Source organism: Fundulus heteroclitus, chromosome 7, assembly GCF_011125445.2.
Source record: "Fundulus heteroclitus isolate FHET01 chromosome 7, MU-UCD_Fhet_4.1, whole genome shotgun sequence".
In the NCBI taxonomy this organism is placed as follows: domain Eukaryota; kingdom Metazoa; phylum Chordata; class Actinopteri; order Cyprinodontiformes; family Fundulidae; genus Fundulus; species Fundulus heteroclitus.
Window position 1 is genome coordinate 1,374,106 of NC_046367.1, and position 14,296 is coordinate 1,388,401.

Consider the following 14,296-nt stretch of genomic DNA (forward strand, 5'->3'; position numbering starts at 1 on the left):
GCGTTCCCAGGCCAGCCGGGAGACATAGTCCCTCCAGCATGTCCTGGGTCTTCCCCTGGGCCTCCTCCCGGTGGGACGTGCCCAGAACACCTCACCAGGGAGGCGTCCAGGAGGCATCCTGACCAGATGCCCGAGCCACCTCAACTGGCTCCTCTCGACGTGGAGGAGCAGCGGCTCTACTCTGAGTCCTCCCCGGATGACTGAGCTCCTCACCCTATCTCTAAGGGAGAGCCCAGACACACTACGGAGAAAACTCATTTCAGCCGCTTGTATCCGGGATCTCGTTCTTTCGGTCACGACCCAAAGCTCGTGACCATAGATGAGGGTAGGAACGTAGATCGACCGGTAAATCGAGAGCTTCGCCTTTTAGCTCAGCTCTCTCTTCACCACAACGGATCGGTACAGCGCCCGCTTCACAGCAGACGCTGCACCAATCCGCCTGTCGATCTCCCGCTCCATCTTCCCCTCATTCTTGAACAAGACCCCAAGATACTTGAACTCCTCCACTAGGGGCAGCACATCCTCCCCAACCCGGAGAAGGCACTCTATCCTTTTCCGGTTCAAGACCATAGTCTCGGATTTGGAGGCACTGATTTTCATCCCGGCCGCTTCGCACTCGGCTGCGAACCGCTCCAGTGAGAGCTGTAGATCACGCCCTGATGAAGCCAATAGGACCACGTCATCCGCGAATAGCAGAGACGCAATCCTAAGGCCACCAAAACGGATCCCCTCAAAACCTTGGCTGCGCCTAGAAATTCTGTCCATAAAAGTTATGAACAGAATCGGTGACAAAGGGCAACCTTGGCGGAGTCCAACTCTCACCGGAAACGAGTCAGACTTACTGCCGGCAATGCGGACCAGACTCTGACACCGGTCGTACAGAGACCTGACAGCCCTTATTAAAGGGTCCGGTACTCCATACTCCCGGAGTACCCCCCACAGGATCCCTCGGGGGACACGGTCGAATGCCTTCTCCAGATCCACAAAGCACATGTAGACTGGTTGGGCAAACTCCCATGCCCCCTCCAGAATCCTGCTGAGGGTGTAGAGCTGGTCCAGTGTTCCACGGCCAGGACGAAAACCACACTACTCTTCCTGAATCCGAGATTCGACTATCCGACGGACCCTCCTTTCCAGAACCCCTGAATAGACCTTACCAGGGAGGCTTAAGAGTGTGATCCCTCTGTAGTTGGAACACACCCTCCAGTCCCCCTTTTTAAATAGGGGGACCACCACCCCAGTCTGCCAATCCAGGGGAACTGCCCCCGATGTCCACGCAATGTTGCAGAGCCGCGTTAACCAACACAGCCCCACAACATCCAGAGCCTTAAGGTACTCAGGGAGAATCTCATCCACCCCCGGGGCCTTGCCGCCGAGGAGCTTTTTAACAACCTCGGCAACCTCAGCACCAGAGATGGGAGAACCCGACCCAGAGTCATCAGGCTCTGCTTCCGCAATGGGAGACGTGTTGGTGGGATTAAGGAGATCTTCGAAGTATTCCGCCCACCGAAACACGACGTCCCGAGTCGAGGTCAGCAGCACACCACCCCAACAGTGTTGGTACTGCACTGCTTCCCCCTCCTGAGACGCCGGATAGTGGACCAGAATCGCTTCGAAGCCGTTAGACAACTCATAGTTAGCAAACAAAAATATGAACTTCGCTACCGTTAAAACCAATGACAAATAAGGAAATTTGAGTAACAACTACCCACTAACTAATAACCACTGGCTGTCACTCAGTCTGTGTTATGCGTCTTTAAATGAAAGGTGTTGCACGAACACACATGCTACACTGTGCATGACAAATGTGCAGTGTAGCATGTTTGAGGGAATAGCTGTTTTAGTTCAGGAACAATGACTTTAAAACTTTAACTTTTACAAGGCTTATGAGAAGAATATTATATCCATCTGTGACCAGGCAGCTGCATTCTAGTCAGGAAGCCACTCCAGTGTTGCCAGTTATTGGGAGAGAAACAAGCAACCAGCTCTGTTACCTCTACCTTGTAAACAGTATAAATGAACAAGCCCAAGGTCACTGATAATAAGCGGACACGGCAACACTGCTGGAAGCCTGGAAAACAGTGCTGAGTGTTTCTGCACTGTTTTTCCATCCCTTTTCCACTCTGTCATTACTCTTTAACAAACATGCATGACTTTTTGGGTTGCCCAATGTTGTAACATCAATAATATATATTAATTGTGCTCTACTTTTGAATTGAAAAGCTTAAATATAAACTAGTTTTATCATTGTTGTGTAGAAACAAGTCTTTCCAATTTTATACATGCTGGTTAAAGGTCCCTTAAAAATTGCCGTAGGGCAGCAAGGCAGTAAGCCACCTGGTGTTTTATATGGAAGTGGTGGAAAAAAACAAAGGGTCCCGCTGAGCCATGCAGTGACCCAAATGCGTTCAGTCTCCTTTCATCTCATGTGATGCCGGTAACAAACCCAGAAAGCGCAGTTACAGCTCTAATTAAAGGGTTAGGGTCACACAGAGGCACACTATTTACAGAAACAATGTGAATACTGGTGCCTTTCTTCCTGTTATAACGCCGACCACGTTATAACAGGAAGAAAGGTAAGAAATAAAAAACAGCACAGATATTAATGTTTTTTTTGTTAAGCCATGACAACTACTGCTTAGAGAGGTCTGTGTATTGAGAGCCAGGACAGTGACATGAATGGCAGATCAATATCTTGTTGTGAACATTATCATACTTACAGATGTTAAAACCAATTAAAATGGACTTTATCCAGTTTGCAAACAATTTCTAAACTTACATGAACAGTAATGCAATAAACAAAACAGTAGCGCCGCAATTATATGTTTTTGTATTAGTGTGACTGTGCCCACCACTGCAAACCACAGATCTAGAGAGTGTTTTCATTGTTGCTGGGGATTTTAATCAGGCCAACATTAAAAACAACTCTCCAACATTTTTATCAGAATGTAAATTCTGAAACCAGATGCTAGAACATATGAGACAAAGTCCAATCAAACATTAAGGTAGCATAGGATGTTTCTCAAATGACATCACATTTGGCCATAAACAGCCTGGTTTCTTGGCTGGTCGGTCAAGCTGAGTACAAACTATGGCAACAACCATAATACCAATCATTTAGGAAATAACAGCATCCTAGGGGTTTCATTTCAACATACTTTGATCGAGCTGTTACAAACACAGCTTGTAACAGCTTAAATGTTGGTTGAAATGTAGAGGCTGTCAGGGTTTGAGGTGAAGGACCAAAGCAGCAGCAAGACAACGGCAGGTGCATACTGGAAACAATAATGTTTTAATGAAGCCAACTCACAGAATAAGGAAACTAGGAATAAGGATGGGAGACAAATGATGCAACAGAGAAAGAATAAAAAAACAGAACTTAAATGCAACTGGGAATCAACTGATATTGCCTACAACTCACGTGAGTGGGATTAACTAATTGACATATATACCCATGACAGAGGCCTCAAGATGAGCGGAAAGAAAGTACTATTAGTCGAATGGTAGGGGAGGCTGTCCTCTCCTCTCTCACAACGGATAAAATGTGAGGAAGAAACCCACTGAATCTGCGTAAAATTACAGGTAATACTAAGAAAAAGTATATATATTATTACAGAGCTAAGAACTAATAGCTTTTGTTGTGCAGCGCGATAACCAGAAAAATGCGTTCTGTCTGAAAAAAGCCAAGCCCAAAAAACAATCTCACGTTCAAAAACAAAACCAAGAAACCGCAACCGCTGGCTCGCGAAAGCTGTAAGTGACTTTAAAGAAAAAACAACCGCAAAAGTCGCTTATAATGACTAGATTACGCAACACTGAAGCTCACACGAACACCTGTCATGGATTGTATGATGATGTTTTCATTTTGCTGAGAAAAAGCGCAATAAACATAGTGCACCTGCACAGACGTTGCAGGCGCTGGTAATGGGTACTCCTTACCACCGAGGATATGTAGAGATCACATGGGTCTTTGGTCAGATTCCATAGTAAAGTCCTTTCGGTTACAAGCTCGTATCCAACATTGGCATTTCTTGCCAATCTTTCAGGGATTTTGGAAAGCCAATGGGAAAAAAATCCCTTCATATGGTCACAATCATCATATCGTGAGTCACTCCAGCAGATACCAACGCAGTGGTGTTTTGTTTTTGCCTTAATATGTCTGCTCAGGTGATATTCAGGACAGCTCTGTTCACTATTTGACTCATACAAGTAAACTATTCAAACGTTTCTGCTCTGTTTTTATGACTCTAAGATTGTTGTGACAAATGCGCACTGTGCTGTTCTAAATTTAGTAATTTGAAATCATGGTTGGTCAAGTTTCTATGGTCAGAAAATCCAGGGACTGTTCTATGAGCTATAAAAACGCCAAACAAACCAGAGCATCACTGACTACAAGGCTTCTCCTGTACCCTGTGAAGAAAACACAAATTTTCTCAATGCACTCAATAATTATTTTTGTCGATTTAAAGCTCTCAACAACATTCTTATAAGGACATCCACACATCCCCCAGATGAGCGCACTCAGACTTTAGACAGCTTATATTGATAACACTCAATGCACTCAATGTATGGAAAACAGCATCCCAACAATGGGATGGATGCTCAAAGACAATGCTGACTAGCTGGACAAAATTTAAAACCTTGCTGGCCCATGCTGTTGCACCAACCTGTTTCAAGACTGCAACCATCATACCAGTGCCCAAAAATCCACAATTCATCACTGAATGTTTACTGCCCCATAGCACTTACTCCAATCATGATTAAATGCTTTGAGAGGCTGGTGAAGGATCACATCATCTCCACCCCCCCCCCCCACCCCCTCTCTTTTGATCTCCTCTAGTTTGCTTACCACTCCAACAACTCCACAGAGGACACCATCTCCTTTATACTCCATCTAAGCCTGGAAAACCTGGAGAAGAACAAGACACATGTGTGTATGCCATTCCTAGACTTCAGCTCACTATTCAACATAATCATCCCCCAGCACCTGGTAAACAAACTGACCCAGCTTGAAATCAGCACCTCCTGTAACTGGATGCTGGACTTCCTCACTGACAGACCCCAGTCTGCATAGGTTAGCAAAAAAACATCTCCAGGATGATCTCCCTCAGCACTGGCTCCACTTAGGGCTGCACACTGAGCCCACTGCTCTTGACAAGAGACTACAAAGCAAGGTTCACTACGAACCACATCCTTAAGTATGGGGACAACATGAGAGTTGTGAGTCTCATCGGGGACAAAAATGAACTGGCCAACGAGGAGGAGTTGCAACACCTACTGGATTGGTGAGAAAAACAATCTGATCCTGAATGTCATCAAAAAAGAATAGATTGTCGATGTCAGGAAAAATCTGCCAAGTCACATATACCTCCTAAATAATGCTGCAGTGAGTGGAGCAAGTCAGCGGCATCAAATTCCTGGGGATGCAGATCACAGACACTTTGACCTTGTCTCTCCACAACTCTGCTCTTGTGAGGAGAGCACAGCAGCGTCTGTCCTTTCTCCATCAGATGAGAAAAACAAACCTTCCTCCTCCCATCTTCACCACTTTTTATAGAGGGACATTCAAGAGCATGATGACCAGCTGCATAGCTGTCTGGTCTGGGGCCTTGCAACATCTCAAACTGGAAATTTGTAGAGAGAGTGGTGAGGACAGCGGAGAGAATCGTCAGGACAGCGCTTCCCTCAATCCACGACAATGCTCAAAGACGCTGCCTGACCAAGGGTTAAGGCATCCATAAAAGACCCCTACCATCAACATAGATTATTCTTCCTGCTGCCCTCTGGAAAGAGGTGGAGCAGTTTTAAATGCAGAGCAACCAGATTCCACATATCATAAGATTGCTAAACTCCCAATAATCTACCCCTCTCATACATACAAAACTAGTCATTTTACATGCACACCGTGCACTTTATTGCACTGAATAACTATACTATCTGCATCATCGTGTGGTCTGTTTATTGTTATAATTCATCGTGTTGCTACATATACTTGCTCAATTCATATGGTCTTACACACAACTTTTCTGTACTTAAGGCCCAGTTCCACATATGAGCCACACACCGCAGGGCTTCGCTCACTTTTAAGTGTTTCCCGAGCAGTTTTATTTAGGCCAGCCCGGGTTCCTGTGGCTCTGCTGAGAAGTGAGGCTAAACCGAGCTGAATCGAGACAAGTTTTATGTGAATGCCTCTCTTTTCAGTCATTGCCCGTGGGAGAGAAGTGAGAAGGTTTTCTCTGAGGAAGTACAGAAAAAACTGAGCGATGACTAAGGACTACTATGAACAGAGTGGGTCAAATGGAAATAGAATTTTATTATTTTCAAACCACAAACCACGCCTGAAGGGTAAAAAAAAGATCTAATACAAAGCTTTAAACATTAAATTTTGTGTATGAAATCCCACGGGCGAGGCAGCGGTTTCCTTCGGCAGCTCTGGTCACTCTACAGAAGCTCAAGCTCAGCCAACGCTCTCACCGCTGCAGCCATTTCCCTCATCCAGGTTTTTCTAAGCCTGGATGAGGGAAACGGCTCCAGCTAAGTGCATCCTTGCCCTTTTCCGGATCGGACTTTAAGTAGCTGACTGCCATGGAAACAGGCTGTTTGTAACCTTTCTCAGCTTTTGCAGGAGAAAAGCTGATCGGAAGTCGCCCTTCAAACTGTGCAGGGAGCCTAAGAACACAGCCATGCCAGGAGGGCCATGCGGAGGTCTCTGTGTCCACAGCCCAAGCACAGTCCATTGGAGCCCGTGTAAATGCAACCCAGGTAGGGGTTCACGAGGAGTTTCCCCTAGCTAGTGCTCGGTCGCTGGTGAAGTACCAGCTTTACCTAACTTCAACTGCTTCCAACTGGATGCCCAAAGTCAATCGAAGTGACACATAGGCTTTGTTTATTTCTCTTCAGCTGTTGAAGGAAAGGTGACTTGAGACCGCGCGGATCGGCCTCCTTTACCCACTTCCCACGCTGAGAGAAAGAGGGAGCTGAAATACAGACTGCATGGAGCATCGGTCGAAACCCCCCCCCCCCACATGTGCTGTGCACATGTTTGATTTTCCCTGCTTTTCAGTGCTCCTTCCTTGGATGGCCAAAGTGGATTGAACTCACATGAGGCACCGACAGGTTGGACAGAGAGACCCAAAGGGAAAAGTTACATGGTCATTGGTTGTATGTTTGTGTTGTAACACGCTCATATGGTGTCTTTAAACAAAGGGGCTAACGGAATTAGCTCATGCTACCAGTCAGTTCCATGGCATTGCTAATATGGTTCAAATGTATTTTATGGTTACAACAAACGTTATCTCCACAGGGGTTTCATACATTGATGGGATATTAATGTTTATGTTACCCGGCCACTCATTATAACTAAAATAAAAGCAGAAGCTTTTAAAGTCAGCGCCGAAAATCCGCTAGCCAAAATGCTATTTAACTCATGGTTACATCCAGTTCCGAACTTTCAAAAGGAGCTTGTTTTAAAGCATAAGGCTTGTTTGTTTCACTCCACCGTCGTCCGACAGTGCTATGAGCCTTATTCCCGCATCAATATTGAATATTAATGTCGATTTAAAGGCGTTTGGTTAACTTTAGTAGTAACCGATTTTAGCGACCGATCGCCGCGGCGACCCCCAGCACCCAGAGGTAGAATCGCATTTATAAAATCGGCCGTTCATAAAGCTTCAATTATTTTACTGAGCAAACCATTCTTTAAAATATTATTTTCTCAAAGTAATGTTTTGTGTAATTCGGGATTTGCATTGTGAATGGGTTGAAACACATACCAAATGTTGTTCTGAATTAGTGAAGCTAATTTAACTCCATTCCATGCTTTTTGTATCAGATTTGCAGTGAACAGGATTCACTGAATTATTCTGATTATGATCAACCACTTTTGTTCTATCTTTATTTTGTTTTTGCATGTACATAGTTCCTTAGCTTAGTTTCTTGTATCTTCATTTTGCTTAGTAGTTTAGTTAAGTTTCTCAGGATGCAGCCTGAAGGCTGCATTCTGAGCTTTCCTGCCTCCTCCCTTTCCAGCACAGCGTGATTGGGTTCACCTGTCAGGCTGTAATTAGCCCTGGTCTCATTTCACCTGCTGATACAACTATTTAAACTCACCTCAGTTTGCTCTTGTCCGCCAGCCCGTAAAAGTTCAATTCCTGCTCAGTCCACAGCCAGTAACTCCATTCCAGCTCAGCCTGCAGTCTTGGTTCAGCTACTCCTGCACTACGGATGTCCTCCGGCGTTCTGCCTTGGTCTCCAGTCACCGGCTCCAGCGTTCCATCCAGGTCTCAAGTTCTCGGCTCCAGTGTTCCCGGTCAATCACTTAATCCCGGTCAGTCTCTCCGCGCTGTACCTGCCGCCCAGCTTCTGCACCCTACAACCCCCTTTAATAAAGACTCTGGTTCCTCAAGTCATCTATCATCCACCTTGTGCAATAAACTCTCTTAAAACCAGCACTGTGTGTGCGTGCTGTGTCCGGGTTTATCCAGAGACAAATCCTGACAAAGTTATACTAGCCTAGTAGAGAGGATTTGTTAATTGAACTATAGTGTTAATTCATATAAACAGCATTATATAGTGATGTTCTCTGGATGTTCATTTTATTTCTGTTATTAAATTCTTGAACTTGAAGAAGTTGTCACTCCTTTATTCTATGTGTGTGCAGAGTTTGCTGTTAAAAGGTTGCTAGTCACATGGCCTTAGATAATGGACTTTTGTCTGTACTTGTCCTGTTAGATCTCAGTGCTGCATTTGATACAGTTGATCACAATATTCTCCTACAAAGACTTGAAAATACTGTAGGGATTATAGGGGAAAGCATTAGGCTGGTTTAAATCTTATCTGTCGGACAGATTCCAGTTTGTTCATGTTAATAATAAATCTTCCTCAAACTCTAGGGTCACTTGTGGAGTACCACAGGGTTCAGTCCTTGGACCAATTCTCTTTACTATATATATATGCTTCCGATTGGCAAAATTATCAGACAGCATGGGATTAATTTCCACTGTTATGCTGATGACACTCAGCTATATTTATCCATAAATCCTGATGAATCCAATCAATTACTTCTACTGCAGTCATGTCTTGATGACATCAAAAGCTGGATGACTTTAAATTTCCTGCACTTAAATTCTGACAAGACAGAAGTTGTAATCTTTGGGCCAGAGTCCTCAAAAAATAAACTTCTTAATCAATAACTTAGTCTAGGTGGCATTAACTTGGCCTCTGGTAATAAAGTAAAAAATCTTGGTGTTATTTTTGACCAAGACATGTCATTTAAATCCCATATTAAACAGGTTTCCAGAGTTTCCTTTTTTCACCTCCGGAATATCGCCAAAATTAGAAACATTCTGTCCAGGAATGATGCTGAAAAACTAGTCCATGCATTTGTTACTTCAAGGCTGGACTATTGTAATTATTTACTATCAGGAAGTCCACAAAATGCAGTTCAAAGTCTTCAGCTGATCCAAAATGCTGCAGCAAGAGTTCTGATGAAAATCAACAAGAGGGATCATATTTCTCCAATTTTAGCTTCCCTTCATTGGCTTCCTGTTAAATCAAGAATAGAATTTAAAATTCTCCTTCTAATGTCTAAAGCCCTTAATAATCAAGCTCCATCATATATCAGAGCTCTGATTACCCCGTATGTTCCTAACAGAGCACTTCGCTCTCAGACTGCAGGTCTGCTGGTGGTTCCTAGAGTCTCTAAAAGTAGAATGGGAGGCAGATCCTTTAGCTATCAGGCTCCTCTCCTGTGGAACCAACTCCCAGTTTTGGTCCGTGAGGCAGACACCCCGTCTACTTTTAAGACTAATCTTAAAACTTTCCTTTGTGACAAAGCTTCTAGTCAGAGTGGCTCATGTTACCCTGAGCTACCTCTATAGTTATGCTGTGATAGGCTTAGACTGCTGGAGGACATCAGGGTCTAATTTTCTCACTCTACTGATTTCTACTGTTCTCCAGTCTACTGTTCTCCAGTTTTGCATTGCATTACATTGAAATGACTGTCATCATTTCAGCTTTTAACTTTTTGCTCTCTCTCTTTTTCTTCATAGTAGGTACACCTGGTCTTACGTTCTGTTAACTGTGACATCATCCAGAGAAGACAGATCACCCACTACTACCATCTAATGTAGAACAGATTACTGGATCAATGTGTGCTTCTGTGCTTTTTTGTTTCTCTTGTTGTGTCTCTGTTCTGTCTTCTGTAACCCCAGTCGGTCGAGGCAGATGACCGTTCATACTGAGCCCGGTTCTGCCAGAGGTTTTTCCTTCCCGTTAATGGGTGGTTTTTCTTTCCACTGTCGCTTCATGCTTGCTCAGTATGCTGCAAAGCCATGGACAATGCAGACGACTCTCCCTGTGGCTCTACGCTTCCCCAGGAGTGAATGCTGCTTGTCGGGACTTTGATGCAATCAACTGGTTTCCTTATATAGGACATTTTTGACCAATCTGTATAATATGACTGATTTTGACTTTGTAAAGTGCCTCGAGATGACATGTTTCATGAATTGCCGCTATATAAATAAAATTGAATTGAAAATTGAATTGAATAGTGCTCGAATTCATACTTTCAACCGTTGTCTTGATATCAGCTTAAAAGATGATCATCACCAGATAATACTTAACAGACAGAGAGTTATTTATGAAACATTAAATAAGTTTAAACAGTGTATAATTGCACAACATTATTATACTAGAAGATATTAATATTATTGTACACAACCCCTCCTGCCACTTGCAGCTGAGTTTCCGTAACTACTGCACTGAGTAAATCTCCAACATGTTGATCGCCCCACACATTCCAGCGGACAAACACTGGACCTGATAATTTCCAACTCTGCCCCCATTAGCAATCTTCTGGCATATGATCTGTGTTTGTCTGACCACAAGGCCATCTATATGGAGGTGTCGTTCCTTTCCCCACACACCAAAGACAAGCATCAAATCTGCTATAGGAACCTAAGAAAGCTCAAACCAGACACCTTGACAATAGACCTCCAACACCTCTCCTCTGTTGATTTCTCCTCAGTCACTGAGTCAGTTGACTTCTACAACCAATCTCTGAGCAGTCTCCTAGATATCCACAAACCTGTCAACACTAGAACTGTCAGCTTCTTATGCTCAGCCACCTGGTACCTATGAACTCCAGCAAATTAAAACATCTGGCCGTGTCCTTGAGTGGCGCCTTAAGGACTCAGGTCCTTATCATCGTGTGGTCTGTTTATTGTTATAATTCATCGTGTTGCTACATATACTTGCTCAATTCATTGAGCCAAGATTTTAACATTTGATATCTGTTATGCACAAATATCCCCCGCTAACTTGTCCCTCAAGGTTCAGTGCTCGGCCTCACCCTGTTTATTCTCTACATGCTCCTCCTTGGCCATGTCATCAGCCAGCATGGAATTTCATTCCACTGCTATGCTGAAGACACTCAGCTCTTCCTCAGGATAAATCCAACCCCCTCTGCTGCTGTGCCATAATCCACTCTGACCACCTGCCAGGAGGAGGTAAAGATGTGGATGAAGCAAAGCTTTCTGCAACATAACTGAAGCCATCTTAGTCAGCAGTCCACACCAGGTTCGGTCATCTGACATTACCAGCATCACCTTCTTTGGACAAAAAAACTCAACATCAGTCACTCCTCTGGCTGTTAAAATGGACTCTCATCTGACCTTTGAGGCTCAAATCAAACATCTCTGCAAGAACTCCTTCTTCCACCTCAGAAACATCGCCAAACTCCGTCCCTCACTCCTGCAGATGCGGAAAAGCTCGTCCACGCTTTTGGACTAGTTGGACTACGGCAATGCACTCTTCACCGAGATCCTTGAGAACCCTCGCCCACCCCCCACCCCCCACACACACACCTCAAACTTCTCACCCCACAGACCTCAACACATACCCTCTGATCTGCGTTACCATATATCCTGAAACCTCCAAGGACAAAGCTCTGTACAATGGAAGCTCGGGCTCTCTGCTCAGCTGCTCTCAGTTTCTGGAATGATCTCCCAGACCATTTGAAGACACCACAGAAAAAGGATGCTTTTAAAGGTGGCCTTAAAAGACACCTTTTTAGGACAGCTTTTGATTGAACTCTTGCTCCTTCTCCTTCTTGTTTTTGTTTATTTTTATCTTTTTATTTTCATGGTCTCCATATCTTTTTAGCACTTTTTTTATCATGTTTTATCATGTAGCACTTTGGGATTTGTGTAAATATAAAGTGCATTACAAATTAAATGTATTATTATTATTATTAGTAGTAGTAGTAGTAGTAGTAGTAGTAGTATTTTTCCTTTCCACCTTAAAATGTTGGAGCATCTGGGATTATAAGATCAAACAAGCAAAAAGTGTCTGAACCAACTGTAATGTTTGTAATGTTCCATATATACGTACTTTCACATTGAATTCTCCATACCGAGGTGAAGACAGGAAATATTGTATGGTTGCCAGGGTAACGCCAGTTTGAAATAATCAACTGGAGGTGGCGCAGATTAGCGGTGAATTTGTCCAATTTAACATTGAGTAAAAACATATTGTAAACAGTCGATCACAACGCTAACGCTAAAATCAGCACCTCTAAGACAGCATCAATGTTTCACTCCACTGCATGGCCAAGTCAATAATAATAGTCGCACATGTGAAGTCATCACCACATTATTTGTCACAGACTTGATGCAATGGACCCTAAAAGTCTGTCTTGTCATGACCACACGCGGACTCAAAAACTGAGTTTTTAGAAATCTCATGGAGTTTACATGTGGATGAAAGACCTAACCGCATAAAAATGTATTATTTTTCCAGATATGTTGTTATGTGTAGGCCTAAGAGTCATGAAATATTGACTGACATTACTTGTGGATGAGCTAAAATCTGCTTTTGTAAGCAAAGAGTCACTCTAAAAGTGTTAGAAGGTTTAATTTGATAGGGACATTTATAGAGATCACAATGTGCATTCATCTACCTTTTCTGACTCAACAAACACAAACCCCAGACTTTTTCAGACATTATCCTTTCCTTATTATTTTACTCTGACTCCTACTCCAACTATTGCTTCTAGCGATAATAGTAATAATAAGAAGAATATAATCTTGTTACTGTATGTACATAAAACCTCAAGTGCCTCAAGTGCCTCAAGTGCCCAGGGCCTTTGCCTGTCCCTGTGTGTCAATGTTCACCACATTTATTTGGGTTAATCTCTGAATGTTCCTGTCAGAACTGATCCCAATCTGAGATTTAGCCCAACATACATTCCTGAAACATCCCTCTGCAGAATTATACTGAAGTGCTATATATGATTACAAAAATAAATCGTTAACAGATTTTTTTCCCCCTCCAGTTAAATCGCCCACTTTCACAGCTCGCCTACATATGAGCTCATCCTCTATCTGTGCTCTCTCTCTCATATCATTCCATCAGTTCCCCATCCTTGAAGAGATGCACTGTGCTGCGAGATAAGCTTCACAAAGCAGAGTGATATTTCACATTTCTGACTTTTTAAAGGCAGTTAGGATTCTTTTGAAGAGAAGTAACAATCAGAGATAAAGTCGACAGTGAGCTGAAAAACATCATTTGCAAAGAACTAACCTGAAGTCTGATATTTGATCACCAACAAAGTCAAAAACAGCGCCATTAAATTGGTCCGATTTTAGTTACAGATCTTGATTTTTAGCATTTGACTTCAAAAGAGGAAACTCTTCAAAGAGAGGAATTTCAAAATGCATGTTCATTATTTATAAAGACGTAACACACTAAAAAATAAAGTGTAACTCACCACACTGTGTATCTGTGGCTTACGTCTCTTTGCCAGGTCTATGATGTTGATTCCATTATAGTAAAGGTTCTCAATGCAGCCATGGAAGTTCTTCCTTAGGAAGGTGCCAGGTTTCCCTGGAAGAGGTATGCCTCCAAAGCTTAGCTGTGATGAGGAGAGAAAAAAAGATTGGTTATCATCAAAAGCACAAACTATTCTGCTCACATGTGCCACTTTTATCAAAAGATGAGCCAGAATGTAACTGACTTTCTGCTCCACATTGTGTGTGATATACATGTGACACGAGTGTAACCTGAGCACACACATTCTTAGCAGGCTGTGCTTGAACAACTGAGCCAGTTATTTAGCAAGTGAGAGAGAATCACCCTCTCACCACAGCTTCTGAAAGGTACGCTGTGCACTGCAGCTCTGAACCTGATTTCATGGTTCAGTGTGCTAGGTCAAACTACAGACAGAAAACATACTTTCACACACTGGGCATGATTCCACATCTCTGCGCTACAGTGGTTTAGAAACCCCTCTGCTGTT

At 43.3% G+C, this 14,296-nt stretch overlaps 1 protein-coding gene across 4 annotated transcripts in view; it reads right to left on the reverse strand.

The window, feature by feature from the left end:
- Positions 1-14,296, reverse strand: part of cntnap5a (contactin associated protein family member 5a) — a 378,624-nt gene that overhangs the window by 174,821 nt on the left and 189,507 nt on the right. For all 4 annotated transcript variants that reach the window (XR_004931318.1, XM_012878430.3, XM_036138728.1 and 1 more), the window contains one exon: positions 13,769-13,912. Coding sequence is in view for 3 of the 4 variants with exons in the window: in XM_012878430.3 (XP_012733884.3) it covers positions 13,769-13,912 (144 nt within the window). In the remaining variant the exon portion in view is untranslated. The remainder of the gene's footprint in view (positions 1-13,768; positions 13,913-14,296) is intronic.